At 31.8% G+C, this 26,210-nt stretch overlaps 1 protein-coding gene across 1 annotated transcript; it reads left to right on the forward strand.

Annotated features, from left to right (window-relative positions):
* The first annotated feature begins 6,015 nt into the window (after positions 1-6,015).
* LOC128179543 (uncharacterized) lies at positions 6,016-25,497 on the forward strand. Its single transcript, XM_052846983.1, is given in 22 exon segments — positions 6,016-6,611; positions 7,523-7,736; positions 7,850-7,876; positions 8,865-8,968; positions 9,302-9,375; positions 9,556-10,079; positions 10,369-10,728; positions 17,032-17,178; positions 17,181-17,357; positions 17,551-17,874; positions 18,443-18,862; positions 18,978-19,181; positions 19,369-19,410; positions 19,625-19,960; positions 20,360-20,683; positions 20,799-21,119; positions 21,244-21,675; positions 22,240-22,446; positions 22,565-22,612; positions 22,931-23,239; positions 23,770-24,108; positions 24,210-25,497. Coding segments are annotated over 22 exon segments (5,520 nt in total). The 5' UTR covers positions 6,016-6,182; the 3' UTR covers positions 24,368-25,497.
* Positions 25,498-26,210: the final 713 nt, after the last annotated feature.

Below are 26,210 nucleotides of genomic sequence, written 5' to 3' on the forward strand. Positions count from 1 at the left end.
ACAAGTTTTGGAGATTTTGAAACAATATCGATTTGAGACGGTTCTTTTACCTTTGACTTTCTACTAACTTACAAACCAACGTCAATCTGAGCATGTTCGTAGAAATCTAACCGCGGAGGGTAGTTTCAGAGGAATCCCCACGTAGTTGTGAAAATTGTAAACAGATGCCAAGTATCGTAGAAAATGTCTACCGTCCTTATTTCGACATGTTAATTCCGACTTCAGAGGCTCTATATATAAGAAGTGCCTAGTAAACATCAATGAATATTTATGGTTCTCTGGAGATTATTCGTACTATGAGTATTTCAAATTTTATAACATCAGATGTCCTAAAGAGTCTTAACAATACATACACCGAAGTGAACAAAATAATTATAAAAAGAATATGTTCAGTCTTTTAATCATAAAGAAATAAATTATACCTCGCAAAAAAGCTCAACAAACAATGTTCTAGGAATCATATATATTATGTGCAAGACTTAGACAGATGTACAAAAAGGGGCTAAAATAGAAAGCCACTTAATAATAGATGAAACATTTAAAACATTACAGAAATCACTCTAATGTCTTGGGAATCAAATTATGTCATGTTTAAGAAAAAGACTATTTGTTTATATAATTTGTAACATCAAGCTTATTGGAAGGATATGAACAATCCTGGATAATATTACATCACAAATGAAAAATATTGTAGTGAAAACGCATTGTATTTTTGTATGTGTATTGTTATGCATGACTTCTGACCCTGGTCCACCCCAACCTTACCTGGTCCAACCTACTGAAGCTCCAGTTCCGATTCTGCTGTCTACCGTACTACACCTGTTTACCTTTTTTCCTTGTATATTGTGATTATTGTCTGTTGTCTGCCACATATTGTCAGGTAAGACACCAGATATATACTATATGTTTTGTAGTTTCTCGGCTACACAACAATATATAAACAAGCGAGACGCTGATTTGGTTTCCTATAATCAAAATTGATTCACGGTAAATTTTAAAAGTATGTAAAGCTACAATTGAATATTTCCTATATTTAGCATAAGAAAACAAGTATTTAAAAATATTTTCAAAGATTACTACATGTATCAATGTGGTGTTACGATGGGACCAATTCTACTTTCGCATTTTTATCTTATTAAAGCCGCTGTCTGATGCAGACAACTTAATGGTTTAAAATAAAATAAGTTTTTTTTTTCAGACAGCGGCAACAAAGAGTAACAAGAAATCATATTGAAGCAAGCGTCAAATGGGCCGCAAAAAATATAATTGTTGTATGAATCATTGGTTGTTTACATAAAAACACCACAAAGAAGAAAATAAGAGTTGGTTGTACTAATTTTTATGGCAAATTTTAATATACTTTCAGCAACTTGTTTTGAAGTTTAACATCTTACTATTATCATAAAGAATCGATTTAGTTACTGTAAGCATTTCTAACGGAAATTGTATAATCAGTGCCATAGTATGAAGTAATGGAGAACACATTGCATGATTTGTACATTACTCTAATATAACGTTCAACTCATGATTTTTCTCCTGGAGATTATGTATTTCAAACCATTTTGTTTTTTTGTTGTTGCATTGTATTGAATGAAAACTTAATGCATTAGTTTAATATATGATTTCAAGGGACCTCATAATGAAATAACAATGGATTAGTTCAAATTTTCCAGTCAATTCAAATTTTCATTTCTGTCATATTCTCTGTCATATAAAATTAAATGTCATTTCATGATATTTTCTACCACTATTTACATGAAAATATAATAAATACACACGTAAAGTCATTTTATTTGACATGGCACATAGAAATTCAAATATATCATTTATATAAAATTTAATAACATTCAGGTCTTTAGTATTTCAGGTCTTTAGTATGTCCCGCATACCGATCCTGATGTATTGTTTTGAAAAGAATGAAGAACTCCGAAATTTTCCGAATAGATTATAGTCTCGATAACAACGCGCTAAATACGACAATCTACTAAGTATGACCTACTTTTCATTTACGAGTAAAACAAAAAATATGTGATATTTTCTAAAAGGCATAACACTTATTTCTACATGCAAATTTACTTTTAATTCATAAAATAAGCATAGTATTAATTCTATTAAAAAAGAACTATCCCGCAGAAACACTGCAATATTTAAATGTGTATCAAATAACGGACCGCCTTCCGGCGGCCCGTAATAAAGCCACGTACAGTACATGTCTACATTTCAGTCCAGATTTTTCCATTTGTGCTCGCTCCTCTAAATATTCAGTCATGCATGTTTTTATTTCACTTTTAAAGAATATGTCAAGAAAGTAAATAAGAAAATTTGTTCACATAGTATATACACAAATGAGCAGAAAAATATGGTTCTACATATAAGCATTGCGTAGTTTTAAAGTGTCATAGTGAGCTGAGCAGATAATATGCCCCTGTGATTTGTTCACATAGTATATACACAAATGAACAGAAAAATATGGTTCTACATATAAGCATTGCGTAGTTTTAAAGTGTCATAGTGAGCTGAGCAGATAATATGCCCCTGTAATTTTGAGAATTTGCGTCTCATATTAAGGGAACAAATAACGCGGGAGGTGTCAATTTATTATGCATTTATGAACTTGTTTTGGTCGAATACATGCGCTAAGATAAGGACGTAAAACAGCCAAAATTGTTTGTGAAATTGATCAAAACCTTACACTTTAAACAATATTTCCAAACAGCTTTTATGCGCATAAATGAATAATGAAATTTTGCAAATCGAATGTATTTTGTGTGTTTTTTTAAAAACTAAATTAAGGCCTAATTTATCATGGTCCAATATTTGATAATTAATATTTGATAATTGTTAATAAAATATTTTGAGAAAAAAATTGAGAAATATTGAGAATTAATGTTATAAAGCAAACTTTAGAATATCATTAAGATATACAGATCAGATTCACCACGACAGTAAATGGTATTATTTCTGTAAACGCACGATGGATTTATTTCTAGTACTTTAAGCAGATACTGTTTTCGAACTCCAACCGACTGTTATTGTGAGCAGTTGTTCTAAAGCGATATATCACATTTTGAGTAAGAAACAGTACAGTTACATGTAAAGGAAATGCATAGCGTATGCAAATTAGAAACTAACAAAACGGTTATCCTGCTCCAGTACATAGTTGTCCGGTCCAACCTTGACCTAGGTAACGTTGAAAGCTGACCAGTCATCTTTATGACAGGAAGTCCCTTTCAAAACCAACGCAAATGACTCGTGGATATAGCTACCGGTTAGTGCATTAGTTATGTCTGTTTCAAATCTTTACATCCTTAAGATTTTATGCCTGAAAGAGCGGGTTTAATAGAAAAAAAGCAAGCCAATGAAATCGTAAGGATTTAAAAATTTGATTGCGTTGGATGTTCGTTATCGTTATCAGTTGAAAGTCGATTGAAACTTAAGAATTCTCTATGAATTTTTTGTCATAAATCTAGAGCTAAGCAGATCTAAAAAGCGGTGCTCAACACACTTCAAGAGATATAAAAAATCCAATTTTCCATTAAGTCTGTATTATAAAGGAATATATCAAGTCCTACAGCGGTATGAAAATAAAGAAATGCACATGTACGTGTACATTAATTTAATACACCTGTGACTGAACAATCACATTAAAGGGGCGTGATCGCAACTTTGGTTAAAAATTATTTTTCCGATTTTATTGTTGACTCTGATTCAGTAAGGCCAAAATTTGACTGTCATTTTTAGACCTAAAATGAATGTGCTAAACTTTAGGAACTGTTTACTAATGCTTAAAATGAATAAGAAAATAGATATTTACTGGTATATTGAACCTATGTAAACAAATCTGGGCACCAGCCTTTTTTACATGACAAGGAATTGTGAGTCCTGTATCTTGCTCATTTCACTAAGACTGACTCTCAAATTTCATTCGATCACTAGGAATGCATCCCTTAAGCATTGTAAAAAATGAGAACAGAAAAATAGAGTTTGACCAAAACCTTGACCATGACTCTTTAATGAAGGTTATTTGTAGATCAATAACTAAAGGAATTGCCTGCTGGAATCATTTTTTAAATACATTTGTAATACAATTCTTAGTATTGTCTTTACATTGAACCGTATTCACGTCAAAATCATTGACACCTTAGTAATTGAAAAATTCTTGTACTTGTCACTTGCAATCCAGTGAAAGTTGAAAAAAATCTTTGTGTTTGTTGTTAATATTTTGCAGGCTGCTTTAACAAATCATTAAATTAAAGAAAAATATTCATTATGTGACCGTCTTCAAATTCCTGTGGATCTGAAATAACAACCAACTATTGTACTACTTTTAAATATCTCATTCATTACTTTCACGCTTTTATTTGTTTAAAAAACAATTTCGCAGAGAAAGAATCGCTTCCTCATAAGCGTTCCTTTATAGTTTTACGATTGAGCTCAATATGTTTTTAGTCAGTTAGTCTCATTTTTCCAATAAAGAAAAACCCTATACAAAATCAAATCAATGGTAAAATAAAAATATTAAGATTGAAAATCTTAATGTACATCTAATTGGTTCACCTTCCAGCCTTTTTGACTCACATTTATCGACAACGTGTGTTAATATCAGTATTATTTTCTATTTGATGAAGGAAAAATGAAAAAAAATGAACTGATTTTTACAGAGAATTTATAAAAAAAAATCACGTGGGTTGAATCAGAGGACGATGGTAACGAAACTTCAAACTAACGACCACCTTTATCAAAAGTACTTAGTTTTTAAAAAAGAAAAGAATTAAAGAATGTTAAATACTGAATAAAAACAAAAATGGGTTTCTACCAGGGACTTAAAAACGAAAAATAAATCGATTCCAATTGTTAATCTGACTTGAAGAAAAAGCGTTGAGTTAACATTGATAATTTTTTATAGATTTTTGATCGATGATCTTTGTATTTCAAATTGTACAAAGTGAAAAAAAATTAAAAAATGATATATAATCAAACAAGTAATGGTAATCATATACATATGTGTCCGTGCAAGAATAAGCCCACTCTACAAAAAGGGCTAATGATACAATGCTGTTTAAGGATAGATTAGATATGAAAAAAACCCTGTAAAAATCACTCCAATGTCTTAAGAATCAAATTATGGCATGTTCTACAATAAGATCATCTGTTCATCTAATATGTACACCAAATTGCTGTCCTTCAAAAAAGTACTGCAATACGTGGACCATATACATGTGTTTTTAACGAGAACGTGAAAGCCGTACGGAGATTTCACCGACTTTAGCCCCCTGCCTTTATGTAGACCTGAATTTGTACGTTATATCACATATAGCCCTGACCTTTTACCTAGGAATTTTAAGTGTTCATATTTTTATCATAATTATGAATTAACTAATGAAAATTACAATGATAGTATGAGGTATTCGGTGATTTCTAATATTTGTACAAACGATGCGCCTCGCTTTATACAGTGTCAGCCTCGTTTAGATAAATTTATTACTTGGTGCATTTTCTTTCGATTTAAATAATTATTCAATCATGTTTTATAAACAGTCAGATAAAGTCTAAATTATTCTTGAATGCATAAAATATTTTAATCGACAAGTACAACATAGCCTCGTCTACGAAAAGTATAGTTAAGCTGTTTCAGAGTACAACAAAACATCGTGATTTATCCTTTTTAATGCATGTTATAGTTTCGGCACCACATTAACTTATTCCATGATTTTAACATTTCATATCACATGTCGATCATTTCTATAAATTGATTCTTGAATTTAACAGACTTTAGCGTAAGTCTAAAGTTAAAAACTTTTTCAAAGATAAATTCATATAATTGCAAACGTATAGATACCACACAAAACCTTACATAATGATTATGAAAGACGTCGGCAGACTATACAAATAAGAATTTTGATCAATTTAAAAATCAATCATCAAATATTTGAAAGACTGAAATTTAAACCAGGAAGAACTTTTACCTAAATTTAAGTGGTACATATAAAAGCGACACACTGCGCATACATTCGCATTTCTGGACTTGAGACATATATAGATCTATTGAGTCGCAAAAGAAAGCAAACAAGGATATTCTTTAAGAAAGAGACATGTATTCGCAGAGTAGGAATAATGGTAACAATATTGGAGAATCAGGAGAAGCAAATTTTAACCATTAATGGAGGCAACACAAACCAAAAATGTGTGATGAAGAATATATGCTCGTTAGTAGGATAGAAAGACATCAAAACGATGTCAAAACTTCGTTTAAATTACAGTCATTTAATTATCCCTATAGTCCTACATCTTTAGATAGAGGAATCGAAAAAGGTAGTATAACAAATGGATACGAAAACGTTTGTCATTCAGGAGATAATGGGTCTACAGATTCATCGGGCGGTAACAATGGCCCGGTCAGCGATTACAATCATTATGTTTCATTTGAGTTTTCCAGTAATATTTACGAAAATGATGGTGACACGTTTCGAACACACAGTGAGTTTGACAGAAGTTCGGTGATTTTAGAGAGATCTGACGATTTTCTAAGTGATAACAAACACCAGCTACGGACGGATAATATTACTGGTGATACATCTAGAAAGGAGTATATAGACAAAAACTTGTACCGGGTAAGATTGCTGATTTAATAGAATCATTAGAAATCGAAAGTTGATTATTGTTTTTGTTTAAATCAGTTGTTAAATGTGCAAACGGCCAATTTGACCTGAGTCTACTCTTTTTATATGAAATTTATCAATTCGTCTTTTGTTCTTCTTTTATGTATCGGGATGAATTTTGGATGCTTTAAGTTCAGAATTCATTTTCGTTTGTGTTGAAATGACTTCAAAACGCATGAAATGGCGTACATACATTGTATTTCATAGCCTACAAAGTACTTAAAATGAAAATGATTTTAACTACCAACCCGTACAAAATTAAGACAATACAAATGGATAAGTATATGTGAAAACATAAAATGCATAATTGTATTAAAAAAGGAAATGTAGATCTCTCATATGATTATAGGTATGAAGGAAGTTATGCATAATATGTATATCTTTTTTAATTGTCAGCATCAGAGTATCCTTCTAGACTTAATCATAAAAAGGCTAATGCAATTTAACAAATAATAAGTTTGGTATCAGTTTTTATTTGTAATTGATATGTTGTTCAAAAATAGATCTGTTCTTGATCTCTCAATAATTGGTATCATCGGCCAGTTTCATTTGGTATTACTTGTTTTTTCTAAAATGACAGAAAAATAAGGTATTGTAGATAAATAAACAAATGTGGGCAAAGTTATAAAAAGTTTAAGTTTTTAACACCTGTGAGTGTTAAGGACAATTCATTGCACTGCATACATGTCGTTGAAACAAGAAAATAACAATTCTCAATTTAGCTTACAAAATAAAATTTGCCGATCTCCAGGTAAAATTTTCGTTGAAGTGCAAAAACTATAATCCATAACAATTTTCAATTCATCACTTCCCTGTTGACCGTTGTTGGAAAGCAAAGCAATATCAATTACTTTCAATTGCAGCCCACTTTTCAGCATGACAGCAGCAATTCCTTGCAGAACGCACGAAGAATCGGGTTTATTGAAAATCGCAGTGTAGACACAGAGACACAGAATCTTTATCAGAATGAAAAAAGAAATGACAAAAAGACAAACAAGACTGGTCTTGTTGTTATATTGGGTGTACTTTTAATTGCGTGCATAGCGGGAGTCCTAGCTTGGTTTTTAGCTAAGAAAGGTGAAGATTACTTAAAATTTGTGTTTTATGATTAAAAATGTGAAGATGCCTTTTTAAAGAATTTCATATTTTTTTCTCCATAGCTTTTATACAATTTAATATTTCAATTACAGGAGATGATGAATTTTCTGTCAAATACTGTAAGTTTGATGTAAATATATTTACGTGGTTCATTTTTCTTATATCAGAGCATTTTAAAAACATATACATAAAATAACTATCATATTTAAAACTGCAAATTAAAAATATAACATAAAAACATAACATAAAAAAACATTTATGGCAATTATGGTAATCTGTTGTCTGGAATTCGCGTTTCTGTAAAATTCCATATTATTTACCTAACCCAAAGAACAACTAATTTCAAGCAAATACACACAAATCATCAATGCTGGAATGAGAACGTATAAAAGCAAATTGTCCTTCCCTTTTCAATGGAGAATTAAAAAAAAAGTTGCGAAGATATGTCTAGTCTGTATACTCTTATTCCTATTTTAAAAACCCCTGCTCATTCAACGATAAAATTTACAAAGAAGCTTTTATATAGACTAGATCTTATATCGAAAAAACCTTGAATCCCTGACGGTCACTGAAGAACCAAATTGGAATTCTTTAAATACACAGGAATATACAAACGCAAACATCTACAATGCCCCCAAGTTATTTGTTCACCGACCAATTAACATTGAGCAAAAATAGTTAAAAACATGTCTTACAAATAATATGACTCATTAGTAAATTCATTGGACACTATTTAATATTGTAATTTCACACGGTTTTATCAAATTCAAGTATTAAATGAATTAAAAAAAAAAGCAATTTGTGTTTTGGATTTGTTTTTGAAAATGTTGTATACTGCTTCGTCTATCTACATGTACATAATATGCATTGTAATATTTTTTGTTCTAGTATTCCATACTTAATATTGATAAAAGTTCAAGTTTTAATTATACATCACCCTAAGAATAAGTAAATTATTGACAAAAATAAATCATTATACTCCTTAAAACTTGTTCCATTAAACGGTCAAAGTATCACTAAGTTATTTCTTAAACGTTATCCTATTTAGATTGAAATTTTAACTTCAAACTGTTATAGATAAAGTAATGAAAATGATTCGTTTTTCAGATGTTGTGAATGGTGAAATGGCTCTGAAAAACGAATTCTATCCTGCGCTGTCAGATTCATCTTCAACGGAATTCAAAGATCTTGCTTTACAGTTTTGTGGTGCAGTAAGTATCTTATTGTTACATTAATAATCAACGAGATAATGGTTGTTTTATCAAATTAAAAACATTTTATATGAGTATGAAATAACCAACTCAATGTTTAACTTAAAAAAATGAGATGAACACAAAATCAAAACCCTCTCAAATAAAGCCCTAAAAATCCCATCCACTACATGTACTATATGTTTATGCATGTGTTTGAAATAATCAAATTTAAAATCAACGTATAGTTATTTTCGGGCTTTTGTAATGAATTATAAGCGATTCATTTCATATAAGCTAGACAGAATAGTTCTACTTTACTAGGGAATGAAAATATTCCTGTGTTTTTTTTAGATAACAGACGCCCTTAGGAAAAATGACACAAAATTTGGATTCCTCTACAGACATTGTGATGTAACAAAATTCAGGTATTAACAAATGTTTAGCAATTTAAAGAAACATTTCACGGAAACACAAGTTGTTTTAGGGTTATTTTTTGTTAGAAAATAAGAATATTCATGATAGTACCATCAATGCATATTAAATTAACAGATTTAAAATCTAATCATTTCAAACAAATAACGCATTTTTGTGATTGTTTCAAACAGGAATGGAAGCCTCATAGTTCAATACAGGTTATATTACCAGTATTATGAAATTCAAATTACCAAAGAAAAAATCTTTCAGGATCTCAAAAACTCTCTGAGAGACATAGATTCCGGCCTCGCAAATTTTTCAGTCTTTGTAATCATAAAGGCAAGTGTGAGTTTCCTTGTAGAAGTTCAGACATTCAAAACAGATCCGTTTGCTATTGATACACATTTAAACACTTCAACGACAATAACAACAGCTACAGAACAAAAAACAACAACAATGTCTAGTAATTTCACCACGAAGAACACAACAGAACACCCAAAAGTGTTGACGACATTGACAACATCAGACTATCCCACCACATCAGCAAACACGGTTGAAAGATTTGCAGAATCAACAACAGTGAACGAAAGAGAAAGATCAACAATATCAACAACAATTCATACTACAGAGATTTCCAAAATACCAACAAACCATGAGACAAATGAAAGGATAAGATCAACAACATTTTCGGCGACTATCATAGAATATTCAGCAGGTGAACTTTGACTTGAAATAATCCATCTTCTACATACAGTTTATACATGTTAAAAGAACACACGTTACAAATTTTGCAACATGTTATAGCTGATAATCATATTAACATATCTTTAAATTGAAATGTCAAGTCCCAAACATACTATCTTAAGTGTTAATGAATATGGTTGGTAATGTTTCAGTCGATAAAATTTCAACTTTCATTGATTATGAGTGAAAATAACCATGACAGAATCTATTTGAAAAGTTGCTTTTTGTTGATGGTTATAGAATTAATTGTGCCTTTTCAGATGTTGTAGTTTCACCTATGATTGCCATCTATGGAGAAACCACTACGACAAAGACCTGTGTTGTCTCTCCTCATGGAGATTGGGTTCATGTAACAGTGACTGTAGAGAATCAAGGTACATCATACGTCATTGGAAAATACAACAGTGACAACAGTTTCAAAGAGCCAACTGCCTTAGAGAGATTACGTGCTAGCATATCCAGTACAAACACTGACATTGTAGTTTATCTGTCATTGGATCTACAGGCACCAACTACTGACATGTGCTCTTGGGATCGAAAATACAAATTTTTGTGTTCCATTACAATGAATGACTCCATTTCAACACAAGTCTACAAGGGCAGTCAGATTTCTATAACTGGTACGTATACGTAATATGTGTTATGATTTCTTGTTTGTTTCATTGGCAAGAGGTAAATATAACAATGCTGGAAAAAAGGTTTTTAAAGCGCTAAGCATAGCTCAGCGCTTTATTGTCGTTAGACTTCTATTTCCGGTGCAAGGAATAACTGCCCTCTATGAGCAGAAATATACATCATTTAAACTGGTAAGAGGTATAGGGAACCAGTTATCTGGGTGACGGAAATGGCCGAGTAGATACGATTGGTTTGCGGGGCTTACAGTGGTAACATCGTTATTGTTGACAAGCCAATCGTGTTAAATCGTTCGTGTAACGTGGGTGATCGTTCGTGTAACGTGCGGGATCGTGCGTGTATCAGGAAAATTGGTTTGCGTTTTTTACCGTGCGTGTTCGTGCGTGATCGTGCGGTTTTTTCGTTTTGTAACTTTTTTTACGGAATGCCAGGATTTATTCTTAAAACAAAGACTAGTCGTTTTTGTAAAACAATGTGAATTTAAAACTTTTTATTATATAAAAACATTGACAGTTGTTAACACTCATTCTCTCTTTCGTCCTTAAATACATTTTTTTATTTCTATAGCTCATTCACTCCTTTGTTCGGTCGAGTTAGTTTTGCTTAATTTTACAATCAGCCTATATCAAGCATCAATTGTGTCTTGACAAATAATTTCAATCATATTAGCAAAAGCGACACGTTGAATGAAAGCGGCTAAGCTTACCAATTCCCCGTTTTTCCCAACGTTTTTATTTCAAATTAGAATACGATACGCATTATTATCTAGTAGATTGTATACAAATTTGTTTGAAATAAAATTTATTTAGACGCTTGAAAAATTTAGAATAAATAAAAATAAATCAATTATTTACTGTACATTATGAAAATATTGGATGTGAAAAATCGAAATTCTATGGAACAAGGTAACAAATTTACCTGTATCACGCATAATTAAATCGTACGTAAGAAAATTAAATTACATAAACAGTCAACTCGTATGTAAGTATGTAAAATATTTCGTGTAGTTTATGCATTATCTTCATTTCAATTACACGTAATTTTCTTTAACTTATGATTGAAGTTAATATTTGTTATGGAGACAAAATATTAATTTGTGTGTGAATCCTTTACATTTGTGTATGGATGTGTAAAAGTGTTAACTCGTAAAATACAAAACAGTGCATGACTAAAGTACTTGCCGCTTTTCAATAACACAAAAACATAAAGCAATACAAATTAAAGTAATACGTTTCCTTAATTCTAATCTTAAAAATTTATTTTGGTTTTGCGTGTTTAATGGTGTAGAATCGTTCGGTTGCGTGTTTTATCGTTTTTCTTCGTGTATCGTGAAGATCCAATAAGTTAGTGATCGTCCGTGTATCGTGCGTGATCGTTCGTGTATCGTGCGTGATCGTTCGTGTATCAGAATCGTGCGTGTCGTTTGTCAACAATAACGTTGCTACCACTGTACGTACATCAGCACGGGATGCTACGCAGTGATGAAAAAATATAGTGCGTATTCAGAAGCTAAAATATAGAAAAATAAAATCGATTCTTTGCAAGAAAATGTCAAAAACTGTGATAAATTACTGTTCAAAAGGTATAATTCGTGATTTTAACATATCTTTTTTCAGGCAAGTATCCATATACAAGTCGTGTTCAGCTTTAATTCACATCATCTTAAGAAAGTAACATATATTTAAAGAAATCTGGCCTTCGATACTTTAAATTGATATTCATTAAACATAAACCAAAATTTCAATAAGGCTCATTCCTGTCTACGCTTGCACACAGTAAATTTTCTTAGAACTAAGCTAGGTTAGCGCTTTTCAGTACTTTCAGTACTTTGATTTAAAAATACCATGGGCAATGCGTCAATCATTTAAAAACGTCAAGGACTATTAAAATTTTCTGGATTTGTTGTAATATTCAGTTAAATTCTGTTATTTTGAAAATCATGGTAGCTTTTATATAATTCATTATACAAAAAGCCACATAAAAGTGTCTTGTTATCTCGTAATGTTTTGCTTGAACATGTTTATGACCATTAAAGCACATTTATTATACCCGCACTTTCTAAAGAAAGTTCGGGTATATTGTTGTTACTCTGTTCCGTCCGTCCGTCCGTCTATCACGTTTTACTTTCTCAAACTGCTCTTACATCTTATAAACCAGCAATCTGAACTCTTAGAGTTTGATTTGGGGTGTCATGTTGTTTTGTAAAAAGGTTTCAAAAATTCTCTGGTAGTCCTATGGGTCAAATAATTGGTAAAAAATGACGTTTTTTCCACAAAAAACCTTCTTCCTCGAACTCCTCCTACATTTTCAACAGTAGACAGTAGTCCTGGGGGTCAATTAATTGCTAAAAAATGACGTTTTTTTTTTTTTACAAAAAAAACTGGTTTCAAAAACGTCATTTTCTTTTTGCAGTAGCCAAATGATCTTCTAGAATATGATTAGGGGTGTCATATTGAAGTATGACCAGGTTCCAGATTTTTTTTTATTAAGGGGATCAGTGGGCAACAAAAAATGACGTTTTTTGCAAAAAAAATATGGTTCCCAGAACTCCTCTTACGACTTTTGGGGTAGCTACGTCATCTCTTGGGATATAACTGGTGCTGTCCTATAGATGTGCAATAAGATTTAAAAAATCTAAATTTCATCCAGGGAGTCAAAAAGTAGCAGAAAATTGACGTTTATCACTAAAAAATACCCATAGATCCCAGAACTCCTCTTATGATTTAATGGATAAACACATCATATTTTGGGATATGATAGGGACTGTTCTATAGATGTGCAGTAAGGTTTTAAGAATTTAAACTTCATCCAAGGAGTCAAAAAGTAGCAGAAAATTGACGTTTATCACTTTAAAAAAAACATAGATCCTAGAACTCCTTTTATGATTTGATGGATAGACACATCATATCTTGGGATATGATAGGAACTGTTCCAAAGATCAAAATAGATTGCATTACGGTTTTGAAAAATTAAATTTAACCCTGAGGCCCATTATCTACATATCTTTTGATGCCCTTTAAGGATCAAGAATATATATGGTTAAGGGGTGGGGATCTCAACCGTTTTCGAGATATTCGTGTACTTTCTGTTCGAGGGGGGGTCATGACCACCCCAGGGTCCATGCCCTACATACCATTTGATGCCCCTTGACACAAGGAACAAGAATATATATGGTTTAAGGGTGGGGATCTTAATTGTTTTGAAGATATTAAGGGACTTGCTGTTTGAGGGGGTCAGGACCACCCATAGGGCACATGACCTACATAACATTTGATGCCCCTTGACATTAGAAACATAAATATATATGGTTTGGGGGTCATGATTATAACAGTTTCTGAGATATATGGTAATTTCAAATTCTTGGGGGGTGGGGATGACCCCAGGGGTCAGATCTAATAAACCCTATATATTGCCAGTAACAGTCAATATATGATTATGAAAACCCTATATTATTATCTTTGTCCGTTTTCAAGTTACCATTTAAAATACAGTCTACGATTCTTCCTACAAGGTTCAATGTTAGACCCCTAACCCTTTAGACATCCGTTAGGGTCATGACTTACATGCCATAATGATCTGATGCGCCATGACCTAAGAAGGAATAATATCTTTGGATTAAGGTGGGGATCTCAATGGTTTTTATAATATTTGATAATTTCAGGAAGAGCACTTGGAATCAAGAACTACATACCATCTGAAATGCATTGAACAAAGAAACAATAACATACTATGTACATGATATATGATACAATTTAAGAACCCAGATATAGATCATGTTCATGACTGTAGTATGGCTTAGTCTTATTTTAAATTACATTAAAAAATTGTCAAATATATGACTTGGAACCCCCACCCCCAAACAAACTCAAATATAAACCGGCCCTCCCCCCCTTAATTGTCAAATGATCTATCAAATCAAAATATATTTTGGGTGTCTAAAAACCTTTATAAACTGGTAAAAAAATGTTATTCTTAAGAAAAATTACAATATATCTTGCATAATTGACAAATGATCTAATGAGATATGATCAGGTCATATTTCTACCTTGGGATCAATAACTAGTATTCATTGACAAGTTATAATTAATAACAATAAATGATTCAAATTATAAAAATGTTTATACTCCACATTCATCCCCCCCAATCTAACCTGGTTCTTAAGATTCAGTCTTCTTAATACATTCTTACATGTGTAGTAGCAAATTTTAAATAATTTCTTGATTGCTTTTTCTCTCCTGATGCACATTAACATTTTGAAATTGTTGAATTCAATTTTTAAGATTTATAAACAAAATGATATATGCATGTGTATTCGCTTATTTGGGGCAATTGTAAAGTCTCCTAAACAAAGCAGTGACATCATAAGGCTAGGAATTACCTACATGAATCAAACACTATTGTAACAAGATTGTAATAAGACAAAATACTTTATTGGGAGTTGATTTTAATCAACCCTCCTATGCACTTACTCGGGCAAAGCGAGTTAAAGACAACACCTGGGGGTCATTAATGTACTTTACACCATCTGATGCATCATAATGACATTAGAAGATATTTTGTATTTTCCTGTTTCGTGGGGTCAGAACAGCTAGTCCCATAAGGTCATGACCTACATTGTATTTGATGCATTATAATACATTAAGAAAGAAATACATCTTCCTTCCTATTATAACTCATAGTAAAATGATAATTAAGTGTCTAGTACACTTACTTACATGTAATACACAAATTTGATAAGAAATTGTTTATACAGGGTCAAGATGGGGTCAACTCAATAGTGCAAGTCTGACAAATGAAAAAAATAACTTTTGCAACTTAAATGACAGAAACTTTACAAATGCGATAGGATAGGTAACGATGATAAGCTTATTTAAATATTAAAAGATGATGATACAGTATGCTGTCAAAGGGAGATCACATTTAGAAAGTGAGAGTAGAACTTATGTATGCTGGTATCTCATTATATTGTGCTACTGCTACCACATGTATTATGCTTACCTATATTGGTCAGCATCATAATGATAATCCAATTAAAACACAATAATGAATTCCTTTAGCTGATCTTAACTAATCCTTTTCTGCATATGGAAACACAGACATGTATGTATACACGCGAACCCATCTAATCGAAGAGCTGGGTAAAACTAGTACCCGCTAATGATACCTGCAGACCTGTGTTGTGTACGTAACTTCAGACAAAGATCAGTTATTTGTAACATGCATGTATTTTTATGACCTATTCTTCAAATCCACTTGCATCATTTCATTAGGTAAATAACAGCTTAAAGGCGGTGCAGGACACCTGCATATTGTGATGTATACTTCCTATTGAGATAAACAATAAAGTATATTAAATATTAATTAAATATTTACCCCCCAAATAATGTTACCTAACATTGAAGCGCAGTGGGTTAGAGCGTTTACATGTCTGTAAGAGCATTGGGGTCCAAGGTGTATTTTTGGTAATTTTACAATTGATATATATGAATTTTCATGGGGGGGGGGGGGGGGGGGGGTCTGGACCCCTCACTCCCACCCCTTCTCTAAATCTGTGCACACGATGATGTACATATGTATGCACACAGAAGCAAATCTAAAACCGGCAACCGCCACAGGGAGGGGGCATAATCTAATTTTCAATTTGTTGATATTTTATTGATTAACTGAAAATTCACTGCAAACAGTTCAAGCCCAAATTGCACATAAAGTGCTGCTCATGTGTGTTAACATATGGGAAGGGATCTCATCCTTCAGTTATGAAAATTATAATTTTTAAATGAATTACCGGAGTTTGCATGTGGCCTTTATTTTTAATTAAACTGGTACAAAACAGTGTTATTTAGGGGCAAACACTTGGTGCGGGTATTACTGTCTAATGACAGCATCTAGTTTATTTTGCATATTGATTGAACAGTTATTAGCCCCCTACCGGTTTTCACCGGAGGGGACTATAGCTTTCCTCTGCGTCCGTCAGTTTGTCGGTCTGTCTGTCTGTCTGTCCGTCCGTCCGTCTGTCTGTCCCACTTCAGTTTTCCACACTTTTTTTCTTTATGCGTTTGATGAATAATATGAAATTTGCTGAAAAGCTTCAAAATGTCAAAATACAGATCAAGTTTACACTTTTGTAGCGTCTGGTTGACATATTTTCGAGAAAATTAATTTTTATATTCAAATTTTTTAATGTTCAGGTTCGATATTCTGCATAACAGTGCATTGTTTTCACAATTTCCACAAACTAGTAGGGAACGTGTATTGCTTATGCAATACTCTCAGAATGCTTGTTTTTCTAGCTCCTATATCTGATGTTACAATTGATTCCAAAGTACACTACAATGAAGGTGAAAAAATGACATTCAACTGTTCAATGAAAGGGGATCCAAATTACAGCATAGCTTATGTAGAGCTGACCAAGAACTCCAAGATTCTCTATACAATTCCGGACCAGTGTTTGGAGCCAATTACATTTCCAATTGTTGTGTGGTCCTTAACTGGTCAAGTGGTCCCTCAACTCCATTGACTTCACAAGAGCATGACCTAATTGTTCGATGCGTTGTAAAAAACAACTTGCTAAATGAAACTAGAAATTCCGAAAAGAAGTTGAATGTACCTGCTGCTGGTATGTAATTTATTTTCTTTTAAATTTTTAAGGACTGTGTAGATATATTATGATACATGTACTAACTTCACGCATGTTATTTATGAATAATTAAAGTATATTCTTCCTTTTTTACAAAATAGAATGGATGCATAAAAATAAATATCATCAGCTTATTCTAATGAGATTTGAGTCACAACTGTTATTTTTGTAGATGTTGCTTTCAAAAAATATTTATATCAGGCTTTGACGACTTCCCGTGAAGAGATAGAATGTATAGCTCGAAGTCCTATGTCCATCTTGCAACAACTTATGATATCAAAAGACGACGTCCAAATTGCTACCTTAAACAGTTCTGGCGTAGCTTCTTCAACCGATGGGAGGTATTCTACCAATATACAAGAATATAATGGAGGTGTAAGGTTTACATTGAGTATAATCAGTGTCGAGTGTAAGGATCAAGGACGGTACAATTGCAAGTTAATCACAACGAATTATACAACAAGAGTTTCACCGAAGATGTCATTTATAGTGGAAGGTACATATGCTTCACTTTAATACCATATACCAGGATATTCTATAAAATGTAATAGTAAAGATGCATACATGTATCATTGTGCAAATTTCATCATGATTTTCGTAATGAAATCTTTACATATTTGTTAAATAATATACAGAAAATGGAGTAAATTAATTAAAACGATTTTGTATTTAAATCTTGTTTATTATTATCAGCCTACAAACTGTTTCATTGCCTTTATTTTGAGTAATGTACCAACATTAAGTTTTCCTAAGTTTACTTATAATAACCTTGGATAAGAAAGATAACTCTCACTTTAAATTGATGCTTTATTCATTTAATAAAAATCAGAAAAATGAAGATTTATGTCTAAGAAATTTTGCCTTAATTGACTGCCCTTTTGGAATAATTGTTTGAAAGATTTTTTTTCACTAAAGCAACATTAAAATAAATGTACATAATTTCATAAATAGATGAATTTTAAAATTGGTGAATTTGAATGTGTCGTCTTTAAGAAATGGCATTATGTACCAACCATTATCCATGATTAACAAATTATAATTCATTTTATAATTTTTTATTCCAGGATCTAAACCAACAATGACATTGCATCCAGATATATATGAACCATTTGCAAGACTAGGTTTAAACCATGTATGTTCTACAGAACACATTGGAGATGAAAACAATGACAACTTTTTAGAAATTCAGATATTTCAACCAGGATCTCGAAGAGCTTTCACGTACTCGAATAAAATAGCAGATGTGGAAAAAATGTTTGACTCAACCAACAACATTACTTATATAAACATCACGGGAACAACTGCACAATTTCTACTTGTGTCACATACTAGCAGTTCTTCAAATCTATCTTGTAACAATAAAGAAACAATTACTTTCTTACTGGATTTGAAAATGGGTTTTGATAATGGTACCATCAAATGCGTTTTAAAAGATGAAATGGAAGAGTTTTCTGCCGTCGAGTCAACAATTACGGTTATTCCAAGTAGGATATTTATATTCTTGAAGATCATAAAACATTTCGCTCATATTTGATTTGTAGTCAGTTCTATTTAGATGGAAAGATATTGTGATTTGAAAACTTCACTTACTTTTTTTAGGGAATTTTTGTGATGGATATGAGGATGGGGCTTATAGAAAACATCCCAACAATGACTGTAATGATTATGTAAATTGTAATAAAATACAAGGAAAAATGTATGCAACAGGAAATCGATGTCCCTTAGGACAATGCATTCAGTTCACAACAAGGTATTGCGTGCCTTGCGATTCAACCTTTACATGTGATGAATTGACAACGCCAGGTACACTTTATACTACCAAATGCGTAATAACATTTATTATTAATAGTACTACATTTATTTAAAAGTAGATGGAGTTAAATATGTGACACATGTTACATGATAAAAATCAAACGCAACTGATAAATTTCAAGAAAACAAGTTTTATGTTGATTTTTAATAATATTTTAAATTTCTTTCATATCAATAGGACCTACTACAACGACCACAACACTGCCCCCAGGGAGAAGATGTAAGAGATGAAACCTATTGATATACTGATATTAATAAATTAACCAATAAAATAATACAATGATCAATAATAGTTCAATTAAAATTATTGTAAAAGTGCTTTCATAAATGTTTCATTTAAAAGTACATTTGGAGAGGGCAAAAAATAAAAATAAAAAACCCAAAAATATCCCAGAAATTTAAAGATATAGTTTGAATAATTATTGATTTTACAGATGTGTCCTGCAATGACTCTGCTCATTTCTTTGGAACAACGGCTGTGATCAGATGCGTTATTTTGGATACTTCGTTTAACAGCTTAAATATAACCTTTCTTCCGGAGCAAAGCCAAAATGAGGAATATGTTGGAGAAATATTCCCAGATGGTCAAACACAATCTCTACCTCAGTCTCCTGTAGTCCTTTCGACGAATTTTAATTTGTTCCCAAAGATCTTAATGTTCACCTTTCAGCTGCTGGAATGTAGTTCTAGAGGACGATATAGAATAATTGCAGGGGAAACAAATTCTTCTGTTGCACCTTCTGTGGAGACATTCGAACTCAATGTTCTTGGTATGTTTAATTCAACGAATGCAAAATTATAATAATAAATAAATAAGTGTGTAAAATTGTAATTTTGATATAACAATTAATAGGGTTTAAACAACAGTTAAACCCGCCAGTAAGTTAAATTGTAACCTTTACAATGTACGCTGGTCTTCTTCCTCACATAGAGCGTGATTAAAATAGAAACAATAAACGCACATCATCTTTCTATCTCTCTTTTTCTGCATGTTTCGTTTTCTCTTCTTATATTCTTATGGTTTGTCGCTAGGAAGCTGTGTGTCGGAAATAACTTTTGTTACATGTAATACTTCAGCTTATTTCTAGGATAATACATTTTAACAAGAATGTTGAGTTACAATTTACCAATTTTAAAACTTGTTACTCTGATTATTTACTTATTTGTAGGTAATCTGACTGAATTTGAAATGCACATCGAACCTGCATATCCAGAGGAAACTTTAGTCGAATTTAACTGCACGGCTTCTCTTGATGAGTCTCATGCCAACATCAAAGGGTATTACAAAAAGGAATCAGAAAGCAGCTTTTCTGAAATAGAGGGATCCACAAGTGTAATTGAGAGAAACTTGTCACACTGTTTTGTTAAAGTTCTATGGAAACCATCAACTCCGTTCACTGCAGATACAAGTTTCAATAATGCAGATTTAAAGTGTGAAGTAGTTGATTGGCCATTAGTTCAATCGACTAAAAAGATTTCTGTTCAAAATGCAGGTACGATATTTGACAAAGATTGTACAATTAGTAATACTTTGAAAACTATATATGTTAATAACTGTTTCCTTAACAGTTACAAACCATTTGTTGATTAAACGTGTTTCTGTTACAGATGTAGCCTTTGAAACCTACAAACTAGAGTCTTCCATCGGGAGCCAGGTTTCTGTGAAATGCTTCGCACGAAACACGAATTCTATCAAATCAGTTCTAATACAAAAAATAGAAAATCCCCTAAGTACCACTGTGGTAAATGTTACTCTACCAGATATGACATCTCATGTTGATGGAATCACAGTCAGCTACTCAAACAACTCCTTGACGTTAACGTTTTCTTCTCTAACCTGCTCTGATGATGGACAGTACACGTGCATTGTCATTAAAGAAGATGAATCGCAGACAGAATCCCCTGCATATCTTCGTGTTCAAATTAAGAGTACGTACTACTTATGCTACTTACATTTATTTACAATCATTATGGTCAAGTTTTATTTTAGCATATTTATTATAATCATGAAGAACAATGTTTGTTATATTTAAAAAAAAACAACTCTTTCCAGACCCTCCGAAACACGAGAAAGTGGCATTCATCTTAAATCCCGACATCAAAAATGATAAATACGACACAAGCAACGTTCACACATGCAGTGGAGACGTAGGATATCCTAGTGGTCTGGGTTACTTATCATTAAATTTCACAGACCCAACAACAAACGCTAGCTTCACCTACGACAAAATGACAGTGACAGAGGACATGAAGATAGCTTTAGATTCACCGCTGAAATTTAAAGTAAGCCTGGCAACTGGACTAACCATCATAATTGTTGAAGACAATGAACCAAACATTGTTAATTGTACTAGGAAGAAAGAAATTAAGTTTTTACTTAAAGCAACAAGAGACTGGAATAAAGCAAAAATTCGCTGTAGAGTCATTAGTGAAACTAATGAAGTTAATTCTACCTCTCTTAAAAAAGAAATATATGTTATACCAGGTACGTAACCTTTCCAGTTAAACATGGTAAAGTGTTAAAACGAAAACAAATATTGATTGATATTTATTAAAGATAAATTATTTAATAAAACAAACACTCTTAACAAGGGTATACATTTTATTTAACTCCCAAGCAGCAAGTCGATATCTAGACATGATCATATATATTATAATAAGTTTTACTGCAGTACGGTTTAACTAAGAACGGGTTTCTAAAGATAAGAATGAAACAAAAAAAGCAATCTGAATCTTTTCAAGATGTAGTGTCCAGCGTTTTAGCTAAACATCTTCATCATGTAGGCGTTTAGCATGTGGAAAATCAAGATTTGTAGGCAAAAATATATTAATCATTGCATTAAAATTAAACTTTTTATTAACACAATTGATTAGACACACAATCTTCTTTTTAAATGATGAGGACATGACACGAAGTCAATTACTCTGGTCACAAAGTGTAAGAATATAGGAAATGATAATAAAAAAGAAATGTTTTAACGCCTTGCTTTCGTTTATTAAAAGAGAATAAAACAAGAATACACGATATACATGTTTGTTCTTTACTTAGATTCTGTTTGTGACGGTTCAAATGGATCTGACATCTATGTACCACACGAGAAAATAGATCAATGTAGAACATACATAAGATGCTTCAACAACAAACCAACGGGTCAAATATGTGGAATGGCGAATTTGTGTTTTGATCACCAGAAAAATTATTGTGATTGGTGTAGAGTCGTTGCCTGTGAATCTGAAATGAGTTCAACGACAGAAAGTAAATGATGGAAAATTTTTATTCTTTTCCATAATGAACCGAACGTCAATATTAAACATATGCTCCAAGTTAAAATCATGTTCCAACCTTAATAAAAAAAATTTCTTCAATAAATTAGGTCAAATAACAACTACATCTTCTATGCCTGCGGTTCCAGAAATACAATGTAAGAATTTAATTTACTACACTGTGGATTGTAAATGGATTTATATTTTAAAAATTTACAGTTAACGTTGTTTTTGCTTATCTGCTTCTTTGGTTTTATTTATGTAGCAAGTATATAGAAAAAACATACTACTAGTCCCAGTTTTTTTTTATCACTTTTATGGTTTTATAATTTCTTTGACAACTATGACAATATCAAGCAAAATAGGAGACATTAGAATTTTGTTATCGTTATCAATGTTGATATAATTGATGACATGTTACTTGATTCAGACTGATAAACATGAAATAAAATTTATTGAACCACATGTAACTACAGGTCCCCTTTTATCGTGCAAACCAACTTCAGTATTTGAAATGGAAAAAGGCAATATTGTCTGTGTACTGAACACATCAATGACGTATGAAAATATCACGGTGATGAAAAATGGTCAAGCAATCATGACGGTTTATCCAAATGGGACCAATCACTATTTCTCGGATGAAGAAAAGTACGACAGCACAGTTGGAACATCTTTCACATTTGTTATAAAAAACGTATCTTGTTCGGACGAAAATGAGTACACATTTACTGTTGAGGTTGGTGAAGGAGGAAGCTGCTATAAAACTGCCTCTTTGGAAATGAAAGGTAATTAGATTATCTTATATAAAAAAAGGACAAAGAAAAAAGCTCATACCCTAAACTTTGAAATTAATGACATCTGGAAGTAGTATTTTCATCTGCTATCCGTATTCATGTCTGCTGTGTTATCCATGTACATTATAGTCAAACGAAGCAGTGACCGCAATTAGTTGCAAAATGGATGAAGGCGGTGTCTGTCCACTATTCAAGAAAGTAGTCCAACTGCTCTGTCTGTCTAATTTATATGATAAGATGTTGTAAATATACATGCATGTATGTTGGTCAAATGGTCAATATGCATATACGCAATTATAAGGCCAACTCATAATGTTTGGCTTTAAGATGAATCTTTTGGAAACATTTTGTAATATTCTTTTAACTTGGCATCATCTATAGTCTCACCTTAGTATGATTACCTCACTTTTTAAAAGCACTAGTAGTTACTGAATTAACAATAGCACGATATCCAGAACTTCTTTATTTTCATTGAATCAATCTCATGGAAAATTTTCACCATAATTTCTCTTTGTATGAAGCAAAACCAGGAACACCAACACTGGTTATAGACTACACGTGGACAGAGGGAACCAATTTAGGAACCCATTCATGTACTGGGAGTATTGGAAACCCTCCTGGAACAATTACATTAGAAATACGAGATGGAGAAACTGGGAATTTTACAAGTTTTTCACCATCTACTAAATCATTGACCACCATGAAGAAAAATTGTCATAATAATGCATCATTAACCTTTTCAATTAATTTCAACACCGAAAATATTCAAAGTCACTACATCCGTTGTGTTGCCGATAGCCAACACACTCTATTGATTTCTCCATTCTATTCGAGAGAAGTTTTTGTCAATCCACTCCCAGGTAAGCCATTTGTTTTTATTTTTTGTTTTGTACAAAAGCGACAAAATTCCCTAATTGAATTGTATGCATTTAAATATATATGATCATAATTTATCTTTTAGCAAACGCTTGCTTTGAAAATGGACTTCATCCTTACCCAGGAGATTGTTCACAATTTTTAAACTGTTATAGTAATATCACACGTGTTTCACAGTGTCAACCAGGGTTGTGCTTCAAAACTTCTTACTGTGGTAGCAATTGCACAGGTTGTAACACGTAAATTTTAAATATATTTTTGATCAAAAGTAACAACTAATAAATATTTTTTATGTCTGACGAGATATGGTTTAATTCAGACACTAGCATTCTGATAAATGACAAATGTTTGTTATAAGATGAAAGGATGTGTGTCCCAAGAAGTCATACAGGCTTCTTACATTCAAGATTAAATGTTCGGAAATAAGAATTTGATTTGCAAAATTAAAGCTCTAAATCAACCAACAAATCAATAATATGTAAGAATTTATCATAGGCACATTAAGTGTTCTAGATAAAGATAACTGTATAGGTCTTTTCTTCATATACTTTTACTATCTCCGATTAGATCATGTGACGACTGTGTCGTGTTTCGCAAATCTAAGTGATTAGTTGTCGAATAATTATCATACATATGGATTTTTAACGTCGGCTGTACAAAGCTCTGTGATCAAATATACTTGAGATGGTATAAATTCAATAGTACTCATCAGAAAATTTTAAAAATCTACAATCCATTTATAGAGAGCATCAATACATATATGTATGCATTAGAACACATGTATAGGAATTAAATCAAAAGATATATTCGCCATTACATGTATATTAACCTAGATCAACCATTTAAGATTAAGCACTGCATAAGATTGTTAGATCATTTACTTACATTTATAAAAAAAAAATGTGTTTAACACTCGTGCATGATTGCTGCCCCATTTAATAGTCATTTTTTCGAGTTTGTGGCTATGTGGAAACACATGATTCGAAATACTTGAAACAGAGGAGACAATAAAGTATGGCTACTAGATCTATATTTTTAGAAAAATATGAAAGGCTTATAGAAATACAAGTTATACAATGTAAAAATATAAACAAATGTATGATGTTTTCTTTTCAATTTCTTTATAAAATATATTAATTATTTTTTAGACGATAATGGATATACAAATGTAGGTCAATTTTATTCGTTATTTTGGCTTTATGATGTAAAACTATAATACATGACTGTAACATTTGTCAATATACAGTTTAACAAATTGTGCTATCGAGTGTTTGAATTAGAAAACAATGAAAAATTTGTGTTCTGTTATTATTTATTTTCTTGTTTTTATACCATCCGATGTTGCAAAATAACAAAAATAAAATAATATTATGTATGTTATCTTTTTACCATGTTTATGCCTGTCTGGCATTGATGTAAAATCTCTACCTATGGAACCCTCTCTCTGTCTCTCTCTCTCTCTCTCTCTCTCTCTCTCTCTCTCTCTCTCTCTCTCTCTCTCTCTCTCTCTCTGCTGTTTTATTTTATATGAATATAAAAATGGCAATTGAATTCATTATTGATTATTTAATCTTTGCTTTGGCAAAAAAATCAAAAACATTTCGATTATAAAAAAAATTGTATTTTATTTCATAGGAAGCAATGCTTTAGAACTGTAAATACAGATAATCAATCAGCATTGAGCTGATGTTGAGTTTACAGAACAGAACTTATTTAATCAACGTAAATAAAACTTGCAAATTTAAGGGAAGGCAACTTAAAATATGTTCTACAATAAATCAACTATATATCATGTACTGTAACTGTAAATCGGATTTATCTTCTTTAAAACAACGGATCAATGAATAAATCTAGAAATATCGATCGCTGAATTTAAATATTCACCGATTTGAGAGCTCCAATGAACTTTAATCTATGACGTCACACCATCCATTCCGGTTTGTTTTATCAACATAACCTGTACCATCAGTATTAGCAAATCATAATATTCGCTCGAATTGACAAGTTTTGGAAATTTTGAAACAATATCGATTTGAGACTGTTCTTTTACCTTTGACTTTCTACTAAATTACAAACCAACGTCAAT

This window comes from Crassostrea angulata, chromosome 4 (genome assembly GCF_025612915.1).
Source record: "Crassostrea angulata isolate pt1a10 chromosome 4, ASM2561291v2, whole genome shotgun sequence".
Taxonomy (NCBI): Eukaryota; Metazoa; Mollusca; class Bivalvia; order Ostreida; family Ostreidae; genus Magallana; species Magallana angulata.